The 26,435-nt window shown below is 42.1% G+C and overlaps 1 protein-coding gene across 2 annotated transcripts in view; it reads right to left on the bottom strand.

The window, feature by feature from the left end:
• AMPH (amphiphysin) overlaps nucleotides 1–26,156 on the bottom strand; it is a 126,150-nt gene extending 99,994 nt beyond the window's left edge. For both annotated transcript variants that reach the window (XM_088167845.1, XM_014892605.2), the window contains exon 1: nucleotides 25,955–26,156. In XM_088167845.1, the coding sequence (XP_088023971.1) occupies nucleotides 25,955–26,023 (69 nt within the window). In that variant the 5' untranslated portion in view covers nucleotides 26,024–26,156. The remainder of the gene's footprint in view (nucleotides 1–25,954) is intronic.
• Between the last annotated feature and the right edge of the window lie 279 nt (nucleotides 26,157–26,435).

The raw sequence follows: 26,435 nt of genomic DNA, 5'->3' as shown, positions 1-26,435 counted from the left end.
ACATACCTATACCAACTCTGACACTTTGGCCAGGCTTGTTCTAGAAGACACAAGTAAATAAAACACAATCTAAATATTTCATGACTCAGTAACCCATTTCAGTGCTTTGTTATCATTAAAGGCAACATTTTTTCGAATAAGCAGTGCAAATCTTTCTTCACAGTAAGCTGTTGTCACCTTGTCCTTGTCACCTTGACACTTTGTCCTACTGCCAGATGAAGACAATTGATCACCACCATCTTTAAAAGCAAGCAAAAGCAAGTAGTTTCACACCTGAGAGTTACCATATCTGCACTTAGTGTTTTCTGTTCTAAGACAGCTCAATATCCTTAACCCTTTGCAATGTACCATTTTTCTCCTTGAACCTCTGTGTATATCTCCTGCATCTTTTCAAAGAATTGTTGCCAAAAGCTATACAAAGGACAACAGCTGAGATGTCAACATCTCTGGCTTGAGTAATTTATCTCCTATATTTCCACAAACATTTCTCCACTAGCTCTTGGACATGACAAAGTGAGATTCTTCCTTGGCCTCACCCTGTACTGTTGTTTGCTTTGGTTCATTTTTACTGAATTTGACTTTGTTGGTTCTGTTTGCAAGATTACTTTGGATTCTCATCCCATCCTCCATTCTGCCCTGGGAATCCTGCACCAGCCTGAAGTCAGTTAAACAGATTGTCTATTCCATCAAGGACTGACAGCTGCAGGGCCAAGCTACCGTGGTGTAGGAGATATTAGCCAGATGTTAGCCAGAGACAGATGTACCTGCATCTTATCAGAAGTGACAATGTTTGCACCAAGCTTCTCTGTACACAAATGTCCTCTTTGGTTTTGCTCACTCTCTCCTCCTTAAAACAATGATTTTCTGATATTACTGAATTTACCCTCCTCCCTGCAACACAGCTGATATTTTCTTTATAGTTCAGTAACCAACACTCATTCTTTCAGGCCTCCTTTTACAGGATGTAAATACAGTTTCTCTCATTGAGCTTTTGCATTCATAACAAACACAAATTCTTGTGTTGTCCATTGTTCTGAAATACGTTCAATACTTCTATACATAGGTGGCTTTCAAAGATACTGAAATGATATTCAGGCTCTGTTCTCCTATACCACCCCAACTGTCCCTTGTAACTTGAAGTAAATTAAAGTCATCTATGGAGTATTCCTGTCAAAAGTGCTCTAGAAGAAGCATGTGTATTTGCTCAAGATACCATGGATCATAATGTCTTAGGTTGCAATACAGGATGTGACTAAAAGTATGTATTCTGTCACCATCTGTTGAAACCAGGTAGGGCAGTGTTCTTTATCTTTTCCACATCCCATCCTTCCTCCAGGGAAATATCATCTGTTAACGGGCCATTGAGTCCCACTGTATGACTGATAAGATTACATCATCCCATTGGGAGATGCTCCAGCCAGGGACAGGAGCCAAGCCTTTCCTACCTAGATAAAAACTGAGACCTGGAACACCAAGGCAGCCTTTTTCCACTGGATTCCAGAGAAAAACCAGACCTTTCCACATCATCACTGGACCTTCAAAGGAAAACTGCACCTTCTACAGGAGCACTGCTTCAACTGAACCACATCTGTCATCCAGGAGGACTGCAGCTACCATTTAATGGGACTGCTGCCAACACCCTGACTGACTGATGGGGTGTCAGGTTGTATTCTGACTGTCAGTGGTTTGGGGTTTGTTCTCTGTAATACTGTATTTCTATTTTAATTTTCCTAGTAAAGAACTGTTATTCCTATTCCAAAATCTTTGCCTGAGAGCCCCTTAATTTCAAAATTATAATAATTTGGAGGGAGGGGGTTTACATTCTCCATTTTAAAAAGAGGTTCCTGCCTTTCTTGGCAGACACCTGTCTTTCAAACCAAGACACATATCTAAGCTATATGCCATCCAGCCCAGCATATATTAAGACCATTGTTTGATTCATAATGTTGCAACTCAGCATTTGGTTAATCTTTTTTTTTTCCTACTTGAAACTCCCTCACCATATCTACACTTTTTAATTAACTTCCCTTCAAGGTTGTACCTGGATTCCTCTGTAGGGCAGCTGTGGTGGGCAAGTCTCCTGCTGAACACTACTCAGAACACTTTCCTAAGCCAAGCACTCTGAAGTTTCACTGGAAGTGTCAGGCAACAGTAAAGACCGAAGAGCTGACCAAATTGCAAAGGAAACATAGAATTTTTTTTTTTCTAATGTAAGACAAATAATCAATAGGGGCAGAATGGCAAACCTTGTTTCACAAAATTACACAAGACAGCAAAGAAAGGAGAGGTACCTATATTTTGAAGTAGGCCTTTGTTGAGCTTCTACTACTTACCTAATAATAGCTATTATTTGAAAGAATCAGCAGCTTTTCTTTGAAACTTTCTGATGTAAAAGGGGAAAACAATATTTTTGTTAGTTTTGAAAATAGATGTTATTCAATTATGTTGCTGAAGTATTTTGTTTAATGCATAGAAGTTAAATGGAAAATTAACTTCCAGTAGAAATGTTTAATTAAAGTTAAAAAAGTTAAATACCTGACTTTATGCTGGAGACTCAGGCTTTTTAAATAAGGGTTAGGGTTAGGCTCACAGAACAGTGAGAACTAAAATTAGTTTGTTGATTTTGCTGTGAATTAATACCATAATGAAAATAATTTCAGGACAGGATGAAATTAATTGAAAAAATATTCTCAATGCTTTATGCATTAAGGGGAGCTTTTCAGTTGAAAACACAGTTTGTTCTCAACTTAGAAAAGAGTTTCAGTGGGAAAATTTCTACCACCCATAATAACTTTGTGTTCCTCACAATTTATACCACAGGAACTACTTGTAGAATATTCAAATGTGCTGTGATTTGAAACTGCAATTAAAAATAAAAAAAATTTTGCACATCTCCAAAGATGACCTGCAGAAAAAATAAGACTTGGAACTGGGGCGGGGGGGGGAAGAGGTAACAAAGATGAAAATCTTTTTAAAGTTGGTGACATCTAAAGACTTCCTGACATGTCTGCCCTGTAAGGGTAAAATTGCTGACATGAACTTTTTATCATGTGAGCTGTGTAGGATTAACAATTTTCTGTTGCCTCTTTTGTTCTGTCCATGAAGAAAAAACATTGACTCCTAATGAAAAATGCATGCAAGCACACAGTATCAAAGGTATTTTTGATTGTCACTAGAATCAACCTGACCTTTTCATATGAAACTTCAGAGAAGAATTGATGGCATTACTCAAGAGAAGACATACAAAACATTGTTTTTTGAGCTGCCCTAGCCTTAAAGGGTCTCATGCCCACTCTTTCCCACCCCCAGGTATTTTGAGGGTGGAGAAAAAATAGAAGATAAATATGACATACCCAAGAAAAAACAGTTATATGCTATGTACCCTTCTATGCTTTGGTCAAAAACATATTGCATACTCTTAATATTTCAAAATATTCCAGTAGTTTTAACAAAAGTTTGAAACAGTTTCAGAGATAATGTATAGGCATTCCATTTACTAACATCCTGAAGGTGAAAGGATGCCAGAGAGTACTTAAATGCAGATCTTAAGATCATGTCAATGCTGCAGCAGAAGAGAGATTTAACAGTAGATTTACACTTGGTCTCCATTTTGGCATTCAATATGTTAACTGCATATTAAACACTAAAAAGAACAGAAGTTGCAAATTACATGCTGCTTGCCAAGTCAGTTAGTAAAAAATTATTAGGTAAAGAACATATGGGAGTCTATCATGTGCTTCAGAGTATCTGTTTGGTCAGGAAAATAAAGCAAACAAAAATAAAATAAAAGTAAAATAGAACTGAAAGCAAAATGCACTGCAAAAGAATGAATATAATAAAAACCTAAACATGTAAATAGTTAAAAATCTATCAAGGTTTATTCAACGTGAAGCCATCTGTCTGTCAAAAGGGAATGGTGGAAGGGGAAGTAGAAACTTTCTAATGCTTCTGGCATGTGTTTGCTCCACAAACTTGCTCTTGAAGGCACATGTATTGAGAGCCATAAAGTCTTGGTTCAGCCAAATTCTTTGGTTTGCACTTAGCTTTAAACTCATCTGATCTGAGCATAGATTGTTTAGGGCTTTTTTAGTGTTTTGATGTATTATTTCTAGTTTGAAGCAAAACACATCTTATTAAGCCTGTGCTTGAGATCCCTATAAGAAACCAGACCAATATGGATTTTTGCTGCCTCAGATTCATCCTTAGTCATGGATTGGAACCCTTCCTGAGACTGATCAGATAAGACTTCTCTATAAGAGCCTACAGGTATATCAATAGCAGCTAGAGCCCTCTCTATGAAAATTTCAGGTAATGCTCCCTCCTTAGACTGCTTAAGTAACATGCAGTCCATTGCCATATTGTAAAATATAATCAGTCATGTATCAAGTACCATGGCAACTGCCTTAAATATTGTAAATGCCTTGAAAGAAAGGAGCCAATGAAGAGATAGCCCAAAGCCCACATGGGTAAGAGGAAAATAAAGCAAGTAGTTGTGGCCACACATGAAAGATGGATAAAAATGTTTCCAAAGTCTTTATTCAGATTTGACTTTGTAAATTACCCTGAAACAATTAAATTTTTTTGTCTGGATGCCTACTTTTTGCATTTCCCCCTTTTTTTTTTCCCTGATGCTTTTGGAATCAGAAATAGTGCTTGCCCCAAATAACTGAAAATCTTAGTCTATCTCTCAAGGCAGCGTGATTCCTAGAAAGCAGGTAAGCAGGTCATATATATAATGATACAAGCTGTATTTACCTGTGTGATGCTTAAATAAATTTTCAGCAAGGCTCCACGTGTCTGTGGGACTCTCCCAGGGCATAGAAGCTACTGCAGCAAGAACATTACACTAAATGTAGGTAAAGTCAACAGCAGTCAACCAGGTTTTCACCTGTGTAAGATAACCAGCATAAAGCCAGTGAAGCCAGCAGGCTGACATGAGCTTACAGCACCTGAGAATATATCCCTGTATTTCCACTTCAGGTTGCACCATGTTACCTTCAAATTATTAATTTTGATATATAACATACACAGGAAAAGTTTCCATAGCAGAAATCTAGCATCATGGCAGGTAAGGGCAAGATGTAAAGAAACACTCTTAATCTTTCTGGGTCCAGAGTTCCCAGGCAAGAAAGTATTTGCTCCTGAGTTGAATGCATCAAGACAGCTTACACTTATCAATCAGCCATACAGTACACATAGAAAAAAAAAAAAATCTAGCCTATAATTACTCCCACATAGTAAATGCTTCTAGGAAATTTCAAATAAAATATAAAATATCTCTAGCTCTCCATATAAAATATGTCTGTGTTGAAAAAGAAATGTATGTAGGGAGAGCCTTTTCTCCCTGTCACAGGAAACAATAACATTTCCACCTGGTATATCATACATACAAGGATGTTAGTTCTTGTTATTGGACCCTCCAGAAACCTTATGAAACCATAGACATTGCAAAGTTGATAGGTGCTGCAAATATGTTGAAGTAATTCCTAAGTTTTCTTAGTCAGTGTGCAAAGCAGGGTCCCAGTATTTACTGATCCACTCCATCTAGTCCCTCTACTAATTTGGTCTGCAGACTGACTAATAAGGGGATCTGGGTCTGAATCCTAACCTTCTCCTCAGAGGCATTGCTATTGCCTTGCTTCTCAACAGAACTGTTCATACAGCTATTAATAAAGAAGGACCAACTCAGGCCCTGATTAAGCAAAAGCTGTTATTGAGATGAATTGACATGTCAAAAAACCAGCAAACAAACAAATTGCCCAACAAAAAACCCAACTGAAAATAAAAGAACCAAAAATAGCCAAACTCACAAACACTGATAGCTGAATTAATTTCTGTTGTCTTAAAAATTATTCCAGAGAACTGGTGTACCTGAGCCAAAAGCTGGCAAAGGGGCAGCACAGACCCTAAATTTCATGTAGGCACTTTGGGGATTTTTCTCAGGAAGTCAGCCCGAAAAACATGAATGACAAAGAGGTACTGAGGTACACAGTGGCTTTCTCCCTCCTCCATATTTGCCTCTCCTTACTATCTGTTCTTCCAACCAAGGAAAACTCCTGCTGTTCCCCACTGCTGAAGATCATGCAGTGAGAATCACGTGCTTCCTTGCAAGGACAAAACTCAGAACTACAGTGTAGACATGGGTCGATGGCAGCAATTCCCCTTCACTGTTCGGAGTTCATGAGCTTGCACTGTTGCTTCCATTTCTAGGTTACCCAGTGAAAGGAAGACATGGGAAAACTAGAAGGAAGCCAGCAGAAGACCCCTGAAATGCTCAATGGGCTGGAGCATGGCATGAGAAGGGAGCTGGGCTTCTTCAGCCAGGAAAAGACAAAGACAAGGGAAGGAAACCTGATTTCTATTTCCAAATACCTACTAGTCATTACAGAGAAGACCCAAGAGGCTCACAAGAGAAGGGGATAGAGCAACAGTCATAAGCTGCAAAAATGGAAATTTTGAGCAGCTACAAGGGAATAAAACAAATCATCATGAGATGGTGAAATGCAACAGATTGCTCAGAGAGGCTGGGCAACCTCCAACCTTGGAGATAGTGAAGACACAACGGGACATAGCTGTTAGCAACCTACCCAAGCTTTGACATTGACCCTGCTCAGAGGTGGATGAGTCACCATCCACTGAGCTCTTCCAGCATGCTTTATTCTACATTCTACTCTGTTCTGAAATGAAGGATCACTCACCTGTCTGAATGAAAATAAGAGGAAGAGGCAGGAATTGGAATGGGGACTGTACAGTGATTGAGGAATGCACTGAGAAATGCTCATCAAAGGGAAAGGAGGAGGAAGTATTTGCTCTCATTTTTAAAAAGCCCATGTAAGGTTGTATTATTTTGTAATATTAAAAAATTCCAACATTACCTTTTTTTTTTTTCATAAATATGAAAAAACTAGCCTGTTACACTGTCCTTTTCTGAATCTTGTGACAATGCCAGGAGGTTTTGTGGGTTTTCTATTGCTTTTAATTGAACAAATCAAAATAATCAGTTTACATTTATTCTGAAAAAAAACCCTACTGTCTTTTAGGCTAATAACTGTTTGGGTCTAGCCTACATATTATACACATTCATCCAGGACTCAAGGGAAGTGGAACGGATAAAACAAGGTGTTGATGTGCACTAAAAGGAAAGGGAGCAATCAAACTCCATGGCCATTCTAAGTACCATCAAATGGTTGGCATGAACAGGCAAGGAAAAATTAGTGAGATTAAAATCAGCAACAGACAGCCCCAGATTGATCTATTAAGCCTTCTGTATTTGTGCAAAGGTGGTTGTTTTAAGGGGAGCAAGAAAAAGGCTTGAATAAGTAAATTCTTGCAAAACATTGACACAAGTCAGTGTCAGGCATCTCCCCTGAGGTGGGTGTAGTAGTTTGCAGCTTTACTAAAATTTGCTGAAGGAGTTATAATTAGCTACAAAATTCAAAGTATCAGCAAATTAAAAGTATTGATTTATGCAGACCATGAGGAGGTGAAACAGAGAAGGTCAACCAAGAAATTTATGATCCCAGAATAGATTTGCTGCCAGCATAGCCAGGCAAACTCACTCCAGGCAAGGAGAAAGCCCAGCTTATAACTGCTCAAGATTCCACAATGTTTTCTTACATCCTCAAATTAAAAATTCCTTTTGCCTCAATATATATGTATACACACAACTACACCTATGAGCACAAGTGTGATTTTCAGAAAGCTATGTAATGAGCTACAATTTAAATCCAGTCCCATGCACAGCCAGTACAGAGCATATATGTAGTATTAAATCATGTGTTAGCATAATGTATTGGATTATATTTAACCTGCAGAGCCTGCTACAAATAAAATTGGCATGAGTATAATCAGATCTTTAAAAGCAATATATTGCTACTATAGCGATTTGATACCAAGTTCATCACAATTTGAAATAGGCATAAATCCTAAAATACTATGATAGATGTAATTGACATTTCTTAATATATGGCTCTGATATGAGTTCTTTTTTAAAAATACACATTCTGTATTGAAACAACTTAAAACATTTTAAAAAGGCAAAAGGAAAAAGTGGAGTCTTAGTGGAAAGCTGGTTGACACTGTTCTTTGGACATTTCTTCCCGCTATATGTGCATGGGAATACTCTGCATAGTTCCATATATCTCCATAAGATCACTGATAGAGTAAAATACCTCTTAGTATAAGTATGAATCACAAGCACTCATGCCAATGAAGGATCATCCCCCTGATTTTTCAAATACAAATCAACCACTCCCTTTTCTTTTGAGGGGTGAGGAAGGAAGAGCTCTATCACTCCTATGTTTGTCAGAGACCAAAGGACCAGATAAGAGTACAGGCATTTCCTCATGCCTCTGGTAAAATTAGCTACTGCAGATATTATGGACCAAACAACAATAAACACATATTTAGGTTTAGGGAAAAAAAAAAAAAGGCTTTGAAATTATTATGCTCTTTAGTATAGCTCAGGTTTACTTAACATAAAGGGTAATTTGGTTTGATATTCTACAACAGACATACTCATCTGAAAAAGATGACATACTAATTGTAAATCTTAACAATTTTGTCTTTTCTTCTAATACAGCTATAAAATATTTTATGCCAAACACATCAGTGTTGATTTTTATACGTATTTGAACCATCAGTCCTCTGTCCTCTCTTCCTTATTTTTTAGAAAGTGGAAGGACACTAAGACACTTTCCCTTTAATTTTAAACATGTAGCTCCACTAAAAAGAAAATCCTCATATGGAGGCACTGGCCCTTGTTTGCCATTCTGTCACTTTAGTCCTGTATCAGCACTATCTTGTGGGGATCATACACAGTTTCTTCATTGTTTAATAAAATATAAGTCCTTTAAGGCTGAGTTCTTTAATTATCATAACATCAAACAGTTATCCAGCCATCTGTTTAGGTTAAATTTATATTAAACATGAGTGTGCTTACTCTCCATATTGGCATACAATATATGTGAAAGACTTTTTTTTAATCACAGTACCTAAGTAATAGAGAAAAGGTCATTGTAGAGGGTGTGAAATGTTTTACTAAAACTTTAGATAGGAGTTGTATTTGTTGTGGGACAACCTACAAAGAAAAGTCTGTGTGTGTCCCATTCAGGACAGAAAGAATCTCAAGCAAATGTGGTAAAAGCAGGGAATTTATCTAGTAGCTTTTTATGCCAACCATATATTGCTTGTCTACCAGCTTCCCATTGCAACCAACATCCCTTGACAGAACAGTGTTCAGTTACCTTCCCGAGGATTCCAGTGACTACTCTCTTTCACTTCAATGGATGCACAGCCTGACCATGTGCCAGTATCAAGTATATGACTTTTACACGTCCCTCATTTGTAACTGTTAGCAACCTTGTTGTTGTGGATCAAACTAGACAGGCCCTAAAGTCTTCGTGCACAAAAGCATTAGGTTAGGGACAAGAAAATTATGTGCTCTCAACAACTTAGTTTGCTAATACCATAAGGACCAGAGTGTGCTCAGGATGTAGATCTGGGTGAACATGAGTGTGACCCACTCTCCTGCAGTGCACAGAGACAACATACACCAGTTCAGGCACAGGAATTTCTCCCTTCAGGTGAGACCACACCAGATGACGGCTTGGAGAACTCCTGTTTCACTAGGGGAGACACTGGATGGAGATGAGATGCAGACAACAGAGCCTGCTTTCCCTGAGGAACCTAAACCTGTACTCTTTGTGTCTCCCTAGAGTCATGATCTCTAGATAACTGAAGGGTATAATGTGGAAAATCTCCAAACCACAACTGCATGGTGCTAGCAGCACAGAAAGGCATTTCATGAATAAGGAACTGACTTACTGACAGCTTGAAATTAAAGGAGGAAGGCAGTGGGAACTGACATCTGTTGAAAGTCCTAGAGCTAAAAACCTTGGACAAAAGTTACTCTCTATTTTTAACACATTTTAGTAACACAGCAAGTAATTTTGGTGTGATTGGAAACATCCTGCTCACTACTGGTATAGCTAAAGCTGGTTTAGATGTAGACATAACCTGTTGGTATGTGATAGTATACATATCTTAGGGTGGAAATGAGTTTGTGATACTTTTAGAAAGTCTTTCTTCAACCATTTGCTATTTTCCCTTTTTTTCACAAGACTGAACAAAAAAAGACAGAGATCCATCGCAATCCACCAGAGGTGGTTTTGGTTTTTTTTTTGTTCAAAATGTAATGACAACACTCCCTCTGAAGAACTGAAAATACCCTGAGCTTCAGAGTGAGAGAGGAGGAATAGCAAGTGCTTGGCATTTGAGAGTGACTTCACACTGCCTTCCTTTTTAGATCCATTCAATGTGCAAAAAATTCCAAAATGCATTAATATGTAATAAAATTTGCTTGATTGGTGACTGCTTATATGCAAGTAAGGAATCTTTCTGTATAAAAGAGTGTAAAAAATATCCTTCTTTGAGTCAGAGAAGGGAAAAGTCTGAGTCAGGTTGATATGACTACTTTGAATCCCACCAACACTTCTGATAACAGATGCTACTGAGCAATCCAACACCAGTATTAATCCCATACTTCATGGTAAGCCTTTGGTAGGATGGGTTACTGATGGGCATTAGCTAAACAATACTGGTGTAAGTACTTTGAGACAAACTGGAAATTGGATACTAGAGGAAAAAGAATTATTTATTGCTCATAAAAACAGGGCCTTCAGAGAACTTAGCAATCTCAATACTGCACAGTGTCACTTTTAAAATATCCTTTTTCATGGGGTGCACTTTTAAAAATTTCTTTTCCACATAAACATTGCCTATTGAAAACAGCCCTCACTATAGAAACCAGCATGATTCGAGTTGAAATGCTGAGAAAGACACACTGTCACACTGTACTCAAGTTTGCACTTGTCCTGCAGTCTGCAAACATGTGTTTCTTATCCAAAATATTTTTCAGTCCATATTTGAGCCATATTTGATGGAGCTTGCTCCTCTCTGTCTTCCTATGGAAAGTGCTAAGTCATGACTTTTGGAAGCGTGACTTGTTTAGGAGTTAAGATGCCATTCAAATGGCATGTGTGTATTTGCCATCTAAGGGTTGCCTGAATTTCTTCCTGATTTGCTTCTCAGCTTGGCTGTCAAATCAATGTAGATTCTCAGCCAACTTCTGAATTACTGCTTATTTTTACCCTAATACGAAACATTGCATAAAAGATGCTGGCACTCTGCTTACAACAACTATGTTCTTGGATTGATACTACAGGAAAACATGATGCCAGGGTGGTGTTAAGAATAAAACCATGTTCAGCTCTGCAAAATATCAGTGAGGTTTGTCTTCTCTGAAATAGGCTTTTCAGACCCTGCAAGCACAAATCTCATATGGGGGAATTTTTTTTTTTTTTTTAGTACAAGAATAGAGAGCAGGAGTAAGTTCAAAAGCCCTGAGATACAAACAGCACCTTGAATTCATTGAATCTGGAGTGACAGCACTGCTGGGCTCAACCCTAAGGCTACAAGTTGGGTGAAGTTCCTGTGAACTCAATTGGAGCTCCCAATAAAAACAAAGCTTGTGAATGTAGCCCATCACAGGCTCCTTCAGCTTGCACATTTGCAGTTCTCACAGTGCCTGTTAATTATTGTCTTAATTACTCGGCAACTTGGCTCTCCATTTCACTTTCAGTGTCTGACAGTTTTTCTCCAAATACTCAGCACTGCCTATGTGAGGTGCTGTCACTTTATTCCCAGTTTTCCCCACACAGGGAGGACCTTGGTCAGCCCTGCAGACCCTGAGGGAATAGAGCCCTGTTCCAGCAGCACCATCTGTCCCTCCTCTCATGCACAACAGGAGACAAATAAAACAAAATGAACATTCAGTATTCTTTCAACGTTTGGAGGCTCAGTACTGATTTTTAAACAATCTCAAGTATGCAACTGGGCTCACCTATCAAATAACAGATGTCAAATAATTTTCTAAATGGCTTTGGCGGTTATGTCTGCAACAGCTTGTTTGGTGAGATGTACAAGAGAGAAAGGGAAAGAGCAAGCAGTAAGGAAAGGATGACAGAAGAAGAGAAAGAGAGAGAGAGAGATAAAGAAGGAAAAGGGAAGTGTAACAAACATGAAAATACAACTTTCCTTATACTAACTCTGCCTGCACATATTAGCTGAGAATTAAATAGAAAAATGTTTAGAGAAGTACTATCAATAAAATCACATTTTGCCAGTTTGCAAGATTGTCACATTATAAGGAGTATATTAATTTCTTTACTAATTAATCCAGAAGCCACTGCAGAATAGAGAAGGAGGTCTGTACTATTTTTTTAAAATCAAAGAAATTTCCTTGCACTATTAGATTCCACATTTCTTTAAATCAAAATTCTGCATTTCGAATTCACATCGCTTGTCCAAAAGCACAGCTTGCTTTTGGCCTTCAGCTAACCACGGACACTAACCTTATTCTATTGTGCTTGTTTTCCACTCATTGTTTCACATAGTATGAATCCACTCCTTTACCATTTCCTAAATGTGTCCTGCAGTGCCCATGCTGTGGTAGCAGCAGCCAACCACCCTTTGTCTGTCTTCAGTTACTATTGTGCACTTTTCCCCTGATGAGTTTCTCTCCTGAGCAAGATAAACCATGGGAACCCCTGCCCTAAGCCTGCCCTAAGCCTGCCCCAGACCAATCTGTCTCTAGACTGAGCCTCCTGCCTCTCTTTGGGCCCCAGTATACCTATGAACTTTTCTTTTGCTTCTGCCTCCTCCGTGTTCTCCCTTTCATTCACAGCTTCTGTCTCCCTTGTGATAAGAATTTGGTTAGCACAGATTTGAAAAACATGAGGAAATCAATTAAATTCTTTCCTCTCTGATTACTCTGAAAACCATTCCTTATGATTTTTACAGGATTAACATTTTTCCTATCGTTAAAATTACTGGCAACATTATTTTGAAAAAAATATATTATGCTCTCAGCAGATCCATTTCAGCAGTGTCTCTTCTGTACTTAAAAAATTCATTCAAACTGCAGAGAGTGGCTATACCAGTGTGAAAAGAAAACACCCACATAAACTAGCAAGTATTTAGGTTACAATAGCAAGCTGAACAACAGGAAGCCTAGTTTAAATGTAAGCAACAGCATCCACACACAGATCTGTGCTGAAAAGGTTTAAAAGAAATATAATATTTTAATTTATTCCTCTGCATGTCCTACATGCAAATAAGTCTTTAAACGACTTCTTGGATCTAAAAAACTAATAAATGCATTTTATGTGAAAAATCAGTGTCATTTTTCAGATCTCAAAGACTGATTATTCTCCACAGAAAATGGACTGCCTATATTTAATCAAGCTTCTTCTCTGTATGCAGTGTTTCATCTCCTTCTACTTTATGCAAAAATATGTATTAACCCTTGTACATACGGGTCACTTAACTGGGCTTTGGTGAGACATAAAGCATGAATCATCAGCACAAATAACTGTTCTCATGGCATTACAGATCACCACCTACCTCTGCTACATACTGCTAACCTCCTCCACTTCTGTAAAGACACAACTAAATGCCTACAAAGGATCACAATCTAGAAAGGAAATTCAGATTATTATCTGTATTCTTTAGACACTTTGATTTTCTCAAACCTCTACTTCGTTAAAAATAAAACATCAACCTACTCCTAGCCTGTTTTTCAATTTATCCATGGAAAAGCGGGATAGTCAATGTCTTTCAAGCACGTGCAGGCTAATGTGTACATATTCTCCTTTTTCATATCACAGATAAATAGGATAGACTGCAGTTTATAGACTGTAGCACTGGCCTCTGTATCACTACAAACCACACATTTGGCAATATTGTGGGTACAATGAAGTGGGGTTAGAAAGTGAGAAACCTGAGACTTCAAGGGAGCATCAAAGGAAATAATCTGCTACAGAGACAAGGAGAACAAAGCAGAAGATCTTATCTGGGAGCAAGCAGGAGCTTTTTGTCAGAAAAGAGCAAGTAAGAAAAAGAAGGCACAACAGTAAATTGTAGTAGCAGGTCACTGGGAGCCCGAGCCAGCCCAGAGCCTTGAAGTGTGGTATAGTCCTTGACTTTTTTGTGAACCTGCCTGCTGAAAGGCCTCTGAGCTTTCCCACTGCACCACCAACATTCTGAGAAATTGTCTATACAGAATTTGACCAACGAAGTGCTTGTCTACACCATTATTCACTTGTAATTTGTCCCTAATTCTGCACAATCTCACAGGTGCTAATACCCTAAGGATAATGAAGAATAATTATTGAGACAACAGAAAGAAAGCTAGAGCCACGAGGAAGAGGAACAGGGTATTAGCTTTCTAATAGCACAAGCAGAAATGTGTTACATGTGTCTTTACTGCAGCCTAAGTTTTACCATGCCCTCTTAAACAGATTAATAAACTCCAGAGACTCAATATGACCAAACATGACACAATCACCTTCCCGAGTTGCTCACTGGTTTTTCATTCTGACAACTACTGACTAACGAGCTACTCATTAAGTCTGGAATAAATGATTTTGTGTTTGAGAACAGCAAAGATTCAGTGTCGCACAGCAGTGATGATGCTGATGCCACAGAACATTTAGGGAAGAGTGACCCAGCGCTTGAAACACTCTGGATTGGAGGCTCCAAGCAGCTGAGTTTGCAGCAGAACCCAATGAACTAAACCAAACAACAGCTCCCTAGGGAAAATGCCCTCTGTATTGAAGCAGCAGAGCTGCCTTCTCCTACTCCTTCTGCCCACACACTGCAGTCCCCGAGGTGGGGAGAGTACTGGCACAGCAGGCAGTGACTGCTGCCTCATCAGGGTTTTAGTGGGGGTGAATCCCCCTGTGAATATTTTAGGCAAGTGGAAAATCCCCCTGCCATCTTCAGGCGAGTTCAGGGAGCTACAGTCCTATTCATGTAGGCAACTGCAAAAAATGTGTTAAAGGGTATTTTTCACCCTTTATTTTTGTTTTCTCCCAAGGTCAGTATACTTTCCATCATCCCACACTGCTTGGCAAGCCAGTAAGAGAGGCTCCCCACAGCCTGGACAGGTGTGTTGTAGGAAAGGTGAGCACAGGCATGCTGCTCTCCCCTCCATGCTCAGCCCCATCTTATACCTAGCCTGCTTTTCTCTGCCATTTATCTCCACTGAAATATCCTGCTATGACAGATGCTGAGCAGTTCACTTCCTCCAAGACAGTGCATAAAACTTGGGCCACTGAGGTGAAAGCAAAAAAGCACTTGTATTCTCCTTTTCTGCCCACATCTACTGCCCTCTCACCCTCGCCATCTACAGCAACTGGTTGCACCAGGGTCCAGCACACATCTTAAGAGGCAGGCACTGGAGATCAATCCAGACCATAAATTCCAGCAATTTCCAGATACACAGGTTAGCACCATCTCAACATTTCTCCTCTATGCCCATAAAGTCACACTCTTAATGGTGCCACAACAGGAAGACAGCATGCACTGTGGAGTGTCTGCAGACCACTGCCAGCTACAACGGGGCAGTCCTTGTCAGAGTATAACAATGTGTATATAAGTGTGTGTATATATATATATATATATATATATATATATATGAAAAACAATATAAGTCCTTGTCTTAGTATAATAATGCCAAACAGATGATCTGCTAGAGGGCATGATGCAGTGAAGAAGGCAGTCCAGACCCAAACCCAACAAATTAATAGTAGATTTTTAAAAATTTTACTTAATTTTTAAGAGAGGGTTTAAGTGAAGTGTAGAGAGAACAGCAGAAGAAGGGACCCATGCTAAAGAACTAAAAAGGAAATGGGAAAGAATAAGAGAGAAAAGATGAAATTGTCAAGCAAGAACAGGGGATTAGGCCACCTTGATACTAATAATGCTTTGGCCAGTGAACACAGAACTATGGATCCCTTTAAAACTTAAGAATCAGCACTTCCTTGTCTTATGGAAACTAAGTGCAACGAGGAGTGTATTATGTAACAACTTACAGGATCATGGTTAATATTGCATATATGGGGAAAACTGGGAAAGGAGAAACAGATTACCTTTCCTTACAAAGCAGAGAAAATACCACATGAAAACCTAATAGGAAGGAGTCTTGGGGGTTTTCTCTCCCCTTTCTTCCATGCTTCACGCCCAGAAAACCAAAATCTACCCCTACTTTTTAACCTCTACATTAGGAACTACAATAATTGAAAGCAATCAATATTTTATTAAGAGCTACTGTTTCACCTGATTGAGAGAGTCACGTGATAACTCCGGTTAGATCAGAAGGAATGCTGACAAAAGACAAAAACCACTTCTAAATTTTGAGGCAAGACAAAAGAAAACATTCCTCTACAACAAGGAAACTAAGAACAGGGAATAAAAAACTTGAACTGCAAAAAAAGGCATTTACATTCTATGAGAAGAGAACCTTCTAACTGGAGGTGTCTAAGCAAATGTATAGATCAATTTAAGGAACCTGCAAAATCTCCACCATTACAAACTTAAAAAGCCTGTCAAGAAAATAATTCCTGACGAATAATTTTAAATACAGATTCCACTTTCATTTAGTAGGACAGGCCAGATAACCACTTGCACTCCATCTTTTCTATAATTTCTATTAAAAAAAAAGAGAACTTTTAAAAAAGGAAATTTAAGTTTTCATTTCACTTGAACCTGAAGATAGAAAAATATCTTCATAGTTTGGACCATACTATTCACATGAGAAATTATTGACTTGTTATTGGTTTTGTTTATAAACTCAGAGATTAAGAATTAGCCCTTCAGAGGTGGAATTGCCTCATCACTGTGTGTGCTTGTGCTAGCATGGCCTCAAATGCTGAGCCCCGACATAATATAGTAATGACTTCAGTACAATACATTTTATAATATCTGTGGGCTAACATTTTAAATCATTAGATAGCCATTTGCTGTTATGAACCTGAGGTTGTCAGAACCATGTCATCACATTGCAAGCAGGTCAGCACAGCTATAATAGATATAACTTGCCTTTCACAAGTATATTCTTCCACATACTTGTCTCTTGCCTCAGAGTAGACGTGGTTAGTTACAGAGCAGAATTTGTACAAAATTCCCTTCTAGATGGAAGTTTACTGTTTCTTTCATAGAATGTGCTCCTTTACAACATTTTAACCCCTTGTTATACCTCCAAAGTTCCCATCAACTGGAGAATGTACTGGTTTAAGTTTCAGATGAAATCACATATATTACTGACTCAGAAGTTAAACATCAAAAACATTAGCTTGATTTTCAGAAGCTACACAAAAAATGCCCAGGAACAAACCTTACTGAAACCAAGTTTTGGAAATGTTGTGACAGGACCAGATGGGTTTATTATGAGAGGGTGTCAAACCCTGGAAGAGATCACTTGATGAACCTGTGTCAATCAGTGTTGAAAAGGCATTTGGACAGTGCCTTAAAGCCAAGCTTTTACTTTTGGTCACCCCTGAAGTGGTTAAGCACTGGGACTGGATGATTATTGTAGATCTGTTTAAACTGAACTATTTTATTCTACTCAAATATATCTTCTCCAACCTGCTCCTTTCCTTACCACTACACACTGAGAAAATCTTTGAAGACATTTCTCCCCAGGCCTGCACTAGCAGAAGGCACTGAATCTCCATAACCATCTCCCAGAGTAGGCATTGGCTCTGTCACCCTGTGGGAAGGAGGTGTGTATCTTCTGAGCAGGGTCAGGGCTGTGGATCATCTCAAGATAAAGGGACCATCTGCACAAATTTCCAAAAAGCAAGCATCATGTGGTTGTCTAAAACTCATCAGTGGTCAACTGAGAAAGGTTTGCACAGGATGGCAAAATGCCACATCACTGACACTAGCCAGGCTCAAAGATCAAGCCTTCAGTCTGGTGCAGGATGTGCTTCTCATTTAAATGGTTGCAAATGTCTCAAAAGTTGGGCAATACCTGTTGATCTTCTGAGGGATTGTTTTTCTTCTCTTTGTACTAATTTTTAGAACTGCCTGAGTTGTTTCCCTTGCAAAAACATGCTAAAACACAAGAGCCTGAGGACAGCAGCACTCCCTGAGAGGGAAGGTCCATCTGGCCAAATATTCTGTCTCCAAAGTGTCCAGCTCCCAGTGTCTCAAAAGCAGCACATGAGCACTGAAGTGTAGTCCTGACAGGGTCCTGGGGGTGCTCACAGGTCTCAGTGGCTGCTCTGGCCTCCCCTGGGACCCCCAGCCCCACCATCTCCTGCCAAGGGCCCAGGGGACAATGTCCATGTCCCAGCTCAGCTTGGGACCTCCAGCCCCTGCCTGAGCCCTGCTGTGGGTGTGCCCATCTCTGCCCCTGTCTGCTGGGTGAGCCTGGGACCTGCACTGCAGAGAGCTGCTCCAGGAGGAGCCGTGAGACCTGGCTCAAACCTTGTCAGGCACAGCTCTGGGTTAAACATATAACTCTGGTATAACTGCTCTGTCCTACTTCCTGCACTCACCTGGAATCAAATAATGGTGAGACTGTTATTTGTCTGACACATCAGGGGGTTTTGAGCTCCAAAAACACATTCGAGGACACATAACACACAGGTTATAATTGGAAGCAAGATATTATTTCAATTTTTATTTTTCTGTTTCAGAGCTGATGCTCACAAGCACTAAAACAACATGCATATGTAGCCAGGAACAGGCTGATGCATTTCCTACTTGAAAATACATCCTTTGTAGTCTGGAAAAGGCAAGTGACAGAGGTACAGAAAGCAGCAGCAAGCATATAGGTCAGAAGAAAAGATGTGTGGTACCATGAGGTATTTTCCAAAGTATGACACATATCAATGATGGGCACAATCTTGCCTTCCAAAACTTGCTTTATTGCTGTGCTTTTTATGCACTAGCTGGGAAGAATTCTCATGCCTGCCCTGTGCTTGTGTTGCAGTCAGGAAAACTGAAAAGCGTCAGCTCTGGATAGGGAAGCAAGCCTGGAACCCTTCCAAGCATATGCTGTTTTGAATGAGCAAGAAACCCTGGGAAAATGGAGCCAAGGGAAGAGCAGAGCTCAGCCCCACTCCAAGTTTGCAATGGACAAGAGAGTGAGAGAGAGCCTAGGCATGAGTGGTGCCTTGGAGGTGTGAGGGCACCAGAGAAATGGAGCCACAGGGGCCCAGAGGAGTCCTTGCAGGGGGCTGTGCCCAGTGCTACAGAAGGACAAGAAGCAACCCCCAGGCCACCCTTGGGGCGCACCTGAGAGTCTGGAAAGCTGGAAAGCAGGACAGACCATCTTCATGGGGCATGAGCAGCAGGCAGCAACCAAGCCAAAAGGGGCTGATGGAGCCCTGAACTGTGGTCATGCTCAGTGCTGCAGACGAAAATAACCCCATCTCTCCCCCTTTTCTCCATGAAGCAGTGCCAATCTGACACAAGGGAAAATTCCCTCCTGATGCCATTGCTGGTTAATCAGCTATTATCTAAGCAAAGCCTCATTCCTCATCCTACAGTCTGGTCATGCCTTCCAGGATAAGCCTAAGCCCTATTACCCCTCAACCTGAAGCCATCTCAGGAGCTTCCAAGAGTGGCCAAATGTTCTCAACCTGATCAGCCTGAGGGTCAAGAATCCTGGCAGGGCACCAGTGGGTGTTACAAAGTCCTAGGACCCCTGACAACCTCACTGCATCCCATTTCTTACAGGAGCTGTGCAGTGCTCCTCAAGAAGGTGTTTACTTGAATTTATTAGTGCTATCCAGCTGAAAAGGCCAGGCAGCCTCAGGCACCTACAGGGCTTGGTGGTTCTTCTCCTCTGAAGGGCTTGCATCTGTTCCCCAAAGGCTGAGTGCCACTGGCAGCTGGCCTTGCCTCCAGTTTTCCTCCCTCAGCCTCCTCGAAGTAATTCCACTGTCTCAAGAACTTTCTTTTCTATGTCTGTGGGCTGGCTCCAGGCCAGCTTTGACAGTGGGACTTGGGAAGATGTTCCCTTTTATCCTGCCCTCCAAGGCACTGCTGCACTGCAGGGTGGTGACACTATGACATGAGGATGATGGGGTCCTCCCTGCACAGCCTTGCTTGTCACAGACCAGGCATCACCTCTCTGCCCAGCATTCTCTGGAGGAAGGCCACCCATAAGAGCTGTCCCCTCTCTGTCATGGAACTAATGTCCATGTTGCTACCTTGGGTTGTCCAATTCTCAGAGGACAATGACTGCAGGAACACCAACTTTCTATTTATAGACATTGAAATTGAAAGGGACCACTTATTATCAGTGGAATATTAGTAAGTCCATTGGCCTGATGGGATTCATCCCAGAGTACTGTGGGTAGCTGTAGCAGACATTACAACACGACAACTCTCAATTATCAACAAAAGGTCTTAAGAGGTCCCACCAACTAAAAATTAGCCCAGGTTACACCAGCTTCCAAGAAAGGCAAGAAAGAAACTACAGACCTGTTAGTCTAACAACAGTACATGGAAAAAATACAGAGAAAAATCACACTGGAGTCTATGAAAAGACATTTGAAAAACAATGCAATCATCAGACACAGTCAACATGGGTTGACAAAGAGAAAGTCCTGTTTATTTTAATAAGCTTCTACAATAAAGTCACCTGCCTGGATGAAGTGAAGACAGTGGATTTAGTTTTTCTGCAGTTTAGAAAGGCTTTTGATACTGTCCCTCAAAGCCTCTTTCCAGACAAGTTTTCCAGCAGTGGGATGAGCAGGTGTGCAGTGCACAGGGTGAAGAATTGGTTGAAGAGCAGGGCTCAAACTGTTGCAGCAAACAGGACATCTGGCTGGTGACCAGTTAGCAGTGGTGCTCCTCAGGGCTCAGTTCTAGAGACAGCTCTGTTCTGTCTCCTTATCAGTGAGCTGGAGGCTGAATGTGCAGAGAGTTTGGTGATGATACCAAACTGGGAAATGACTCTCCCACGGGACAAAAGGCTTTGCCTTGCAGAGGGATCTGGATTGACTGGAGTCACCAATTGATTGATTGAGCTGTCACCAATGACATGAAACAAAACAAGAGCAACCAAATTCTGGATTCTGCACCTGGGATGGAGCAATCCCAGACGTGAGTCTGAACTGGGAGAGGAGTGCCTGGAGAGCAGCCCTGCAGAAAGGGGTTTGGGAATGCTGGTTGGTAGGAAGCTCACTGGGGTCAGCAGTGTGTGTGCCCTGGCAGCCAGGAGAGCAAATCTCATCCTGGGGTGCATCAAACACAGCATCACCAGCCAGCCAGGAGAGGTGATTATCCCACTGAATTCAGCACTGCTGCAGCCTCACCTCGAGTACTGTGTGCAGTTCTGGGCCCCACCATTTAAAAAAGGATGTGAAGGTACTTGAACGTGTCCTGAGAAAGGCACCAAAGCAGGGGAGGGGCTGGCAGGAATGTGCTCTGGGGAGCAGCTGAGGGCACTGGGCTTGTCTGGTTTGGAGAGGAGGAGGCTGAGGGGTGACCTCAGTGCTGCCTACAGCCTCCTGAGGAGGGGAATAGACAGGGAGGTGCTGAACTCTTCTCCCTGCTACACAGTGCCAGGACACATTGGGAATGGTTTCAAGTTGCACCCATCAGGGGAAGTTCAGGCTTGACATGACATTTCATGACCCGGAGGGTGGCCAAAACCTGGAACAGATTTTCTGGAGAAGTGGCTGATGCCTCCCCGACCATGCCCAGTCCATGTCAGTGTTGAAGAGGCATTTGGACAGTGCCCCTAAAGTCACACTAACTTTGGCCAGCCCTGAAATGGTCAGGCAGTGGGATTAGATGGTCATTGTAGATCTCTTACAGCTGTTCTGTTCTATTCAATTAGAGTTGTTGGGTTAGAGAAGAGAGGACAAGTAGATAACTGGCATTATACATTGGGTTATCAGCTTAAATGGAATTTTCCAGAGAAACCTGGGGATGCAAATTCAGCCTTTTCATTCAAGTAATCTTGTCCTTAGAATTGACTCAGTTAGCCTTGGTTACCAAAACATCTTTTCTGGTTTTATTTTAAACACATAGGCATTTCATTAATTTTTATGGCTGGGATGTAGTCTAAATTGATCTGCTCCTTTTAAAACTTTAATCCAGTTTCTTTAGCTGACTTTTAGCAGATTTTAACAGATGCTGCAAGCTCAGCATGTCCACCCTTCCTGCATTTTGGGGCAAAAGTAATTGAAGAAATGTGATGACCAGAGGATTTTAATAGACGGCACACTCATTGATTCAACATCAGGGTGCCAGGGCACGTATGCTATCACATAAAGAACCAGCACCTGGATGATGTGAAAAATAGAGTGGCTAATTATTATTTCTATATAACTCTCAGATTAACACTTCTAATGCAAGACAGATCTGCCCAATATGAGATTTTCCAGTTATTTACTTTTTGTCTATATAGACACACACTATTTACACTGTACAACTTTCTCCTAGAAGCAAGAAGATAATGATGGAATTATTAGAAAAATAGTTTCCATAAATAAATCAGAGAATCACAGAATAAACTCAGTTGGAAGGGACCCACAAGGATCATCTAACTCTCACCCCTGCACAGGGCCATCCCCAAGAGTGACACCATGTGCCCAAGACCATTTTCCAAACACTACTTGAACTGTCAGGCTTGATGCTGTGACCACTTCCCTGGGGAGCCTGCTCCAGTGCCCAATCACTCTCTGGGGGAAGAACCTTTTTCTAATATCCAACCTACACCTCCCCTGACACAGCTTCACACCATTCCCTCAGGTCCTGTCACTGTTCACCACAAGAGAAAAAGATCAGTGCCTGCCCTTCTGCCCCTCATGAATAAGTTGCAGACTACTATAAGATCTCCGCTGAGTCTCCTCCTCTCCAGGCTTGAAGAGATCAAGTGACCTCAGCTACTCCTCATACTTGAGCCTTCCCTTCAAAGCCCTTCGTGACCTTTGTTAACTCTCTTTTAGAGTCCTCTCTAATAGTTTTGTATCTTTCTTATATTGTGGCACCCAAAACTGCCCCCAGCACTCGAGGTGCAGCTGCACCAATGCAGAGCAGAGCAGGACAATCCTCTCCCTTGCCCGGCTGCTGAGGCTGTGCCTGATGCCCCCCAGGACAGGCTTGGCTCTCCTGGCTGCCAGGGCACTGCTGACTCAGATTCAATTTTCTGTCAACCAGGACCCTCAGATCCCTTTCCTTGGGGCTGCTTTCCAGCTTCTTGTTCCCCAGTCTGTCCACACATCCAGGGTTGCCCCATCCCAGGTTCAGAATCTGGCACTTTCTCTTGCTGAACTTCATATGGTTGGTGATTGCCCAGCCCCCTGAAGTCAAGTTCTCTCTTCAGGGCCTCTCTGCCTTCAAGGAAAGATTCATCAGCTCGTCCCAGTTTTCTATCATCTGCAAATCTGCTTAGTATCCCTTACTGTCCTGCATCCAAGAAATTTGGGAAGATGTTGAAGAGCACTGGGCTGAGGATGAAGCCATGAGGAACCCCACTAGTGACAGCTCACCAGTCTGTCACCCCATTGACTGTAACCCTTTGACTTGTAACCAACCTGTGAGCCAGCTGCTCACCCACTGCATGTGCTTATCCAGCTGTGAGCTGGATATTTTATCCAGTAGGATCCTGTGAGAGACAGTATCAAAAGCTTTACTGAAATCCAAAATGAAGGTCTATGTTTTAGAGCCACGCCATGTTTTTAATACATATTGCATCAATAAATAATAGAAAGCAATGCAAAAATGCTTTATGAAAACATTTATCTCTAAGAACACATTCAGTAAACTGAAGGTGCACAAATCCAATATAAGCATCAAGATAAAAACAACTCACTGTATTTAAAATCTCTTTAAGCCAGTGTGATATTACACACCTGTTATAATGTCATTCTTTTCATACCATCAAGAATCAGATAAATCATACATTTTCAACTCCTAGACAAAATTTACTTGCTGTCATAAAGTACCCAAAACAAATAAACAAAACAACCATTCCCATTTGGGGACTTTTTTTTTTTTTTACTAAACTTTCAGCAAAAATAATGAAGGATTTTATGTTGTATAGACAAATTAACTCAAAGCTAACCAGAAATGTAGACATGAAAGAGTACACATGCACAGCTCATGCAATAACAACACAGGTGCCAGGAAGGAAGAGGCAAGGATACAGAGCTACATGGTATTGTGACCTACCCTAAGGCCACTAGCATCTTGTAAATAACCCTGTAAATAAGCAACTTTTAGACCAATGACATAAGAAATTACCACCACAGATACCATAAGGAAGCCAAAACTGCCAGATGCCTGACTGCAATACATGAAAATCAAACCAGACAAATTTCCCCCTTGTTAGCATGGTTGATCACCGAAGTGGAGGTAGAGCAGACCATCTGTCAGAGCCCACAGCATCTTCGATTTGCACCCAAGGCACTCATCAGACTCAAGACACCTGCCCTGGGGCTGGTGCATGAGCAGTCTTTGAGAGGTACAGAGTATCTCAGTATTCACATTAAGGTGCTCTCTCTGGTATGCCCACACATTTCCATGAGCAGGACCCCCACACTGAAACAGACACAGCTTGAAGCAGTACATGATGTGATTACGACTTGCACCAGTGCTTTTCCAGATGGTTAATCATAACCACACTGACAAAGACACAAACAGTATTTTTAGGCTTCTACTCCAACTACGAACTCAAGTCAACTCACAGCATAGTGTCATCAGATCTCTTCAAACTATTAAACAGGATTTATTTGTTTTATCTGAAAACAGTTGCAGTCCAAACCTGCAAGATTGGAAATGCATCATGACTTCGATGTTGATAAGTCTAGTACTTTATAACCTGGTGAGCTAGACAAGAGTATTTAAAAGGGAAAATTCATGACTAGTCTGTGACAGACTCAACTATTAGATTCTTAAATAATAACACATTTATGTGTAAGACTTTTCTACATATTAATTGTTGCATTTTTTCTGCCGCAGGAGCTCCACAGAATTCAATGTGTGGCCAAAAAGAAAGTGAGGATTTATAGGCAGTGAAGTATAAGAAATATGCTCATAAAATTATCTTTCTTAATTCGCCAGAGCCCTATTACCTAAGCTCCATAACAATGCTAAAGGGGTTTAAAGGTTTTATTAACCCTCAAAAGAGACGACTTGCAACACCTACTAACAACTATGTCGGCAAAATTTGTGCTGGCAACAGCTTTATTGCAAACGGTACTAACAGCAGGCACGGCTGATACATATAGTCATATACAAATGCTTTTCTGCTGGGCCTAATGTCTGTATCTGTGATCCTGTTCTGAGACACCCAACAGCTACACAGAAGCTGTTTGTGCAGAACACTTCTACCTGTCAGCTTTGACTAATGAAGACGAACAAAACAGTGACCCATAAGGCCCTCGTCTTTAGTCAGGAACTCCTGCAAAATCTCCCCGACTTCGCCCGCTGTTCATTTCCAGGCTACAGTAACGCTAGAATCGCTACTGACTTTGCTAAGCGGCACACGCTGTCATCAGCCGCAGAACATTTGGGCGAGCCTCCCGAATGCCGAGAAGCTCCCCAAAGCCGCAGCCAGCAGCCGCTGGAGAAGGCGCGGGCCCGGCCCCCGCGGGCTCCTGTCATCGCACGCAGCGGTGTCTGTCACGCCGCGGCTGCAGCACGGCGGATCGCCGCAGCCGGGGATGAGCCGGCGCGGATATTAAAGGAAAGGCAATCCTCTTAGGAGGGCTGGCGGCGGGCGGTGAGGCGAGGCGAGCCCGCGTTCCCGGCGCGGGCCGGGGCAGCAGCACCGGGAGCCACCCCCGCGGGCAGCCCCGCGCCGCCTCACGGAGGGCCGAGGGGGCGGCGGCGGCCCGGGCCTGCGGCAGGTGCCCCGGCAGCGCCCGCAGAGCCGCGGGGGGCGGCGGGCAGGGGCAGCGCGGTGAAATGGGTCACTTATGTAACGAGGCCGGCAGCCCCGGCCCCCGCCCGGCGCCCCGCGGGCGAGGAGAGGGGAAGCGGCGGTCGCTGGGGGCCAGGGGAGCCGCGTCCTCCGGCGGACCCCGGCCACCCTTCTTCCCCCTCCGCCCCTCCCCAGCAGTTCCCCCTCCCCGCAGCGCACCTTCTCCTGGGCGCGGTTGAGGCGTTTCTGGACGTTTTTGGCGAAGATGCCGGTTTTCATGTCGGCCATGGCTGGTGGCGGGGATTGGGAGGGTGGGGAGAGAAGGCGGGCGAGGCAGAGCCCGGTAGCTACGAGCGGCAGCGGCGAGGCAGGGATGGAGGGATGGAGAGGAGGAGGAGGAAGAGGAGGAGGAGGGCTTTAAAGACACAGCAGGGAGAGGCGTGGCCACGGCCGCCGCCTCAGGTGAGCCGCGGGGCCCCCGCCGTCATCCGCCCCCAGGGAGGTCGCGGTCGGGACCCCGCAGGGTGGGCGACTTGGGCTCCTGGAGATGAGGCAATCCCTCTGGATAATAAAACACATCAAGAGAGATAGCGGGGATGGTGATTTCTAGAAGCACAGCTAATGGCTGCGTCTATTACTGACACGAGCCCCCTTGTACAGCCGGAGAGCCTTAGAACCTACTTGTTCCCCTGGAAGTTTC

Source organism: Sturnus vulgaris, chromosome 1, assembly GCF_052056855.1.
Source record: "Sturnus vulgaris isolate bStuVul1 chromosome 1, bStuVul1.hap1, whole genome shotgun sequence".
In the NCBI taxonomy this organism is placed as follows: Eukaryota; Metazoa; Chordata; class Aves; order Passeriformes; family Sturnidae; genus Sturnus; species Sturnus vulgaris.
This window is presented reverse-complemented; position numbering and strand designations above follow the sequence as displayed.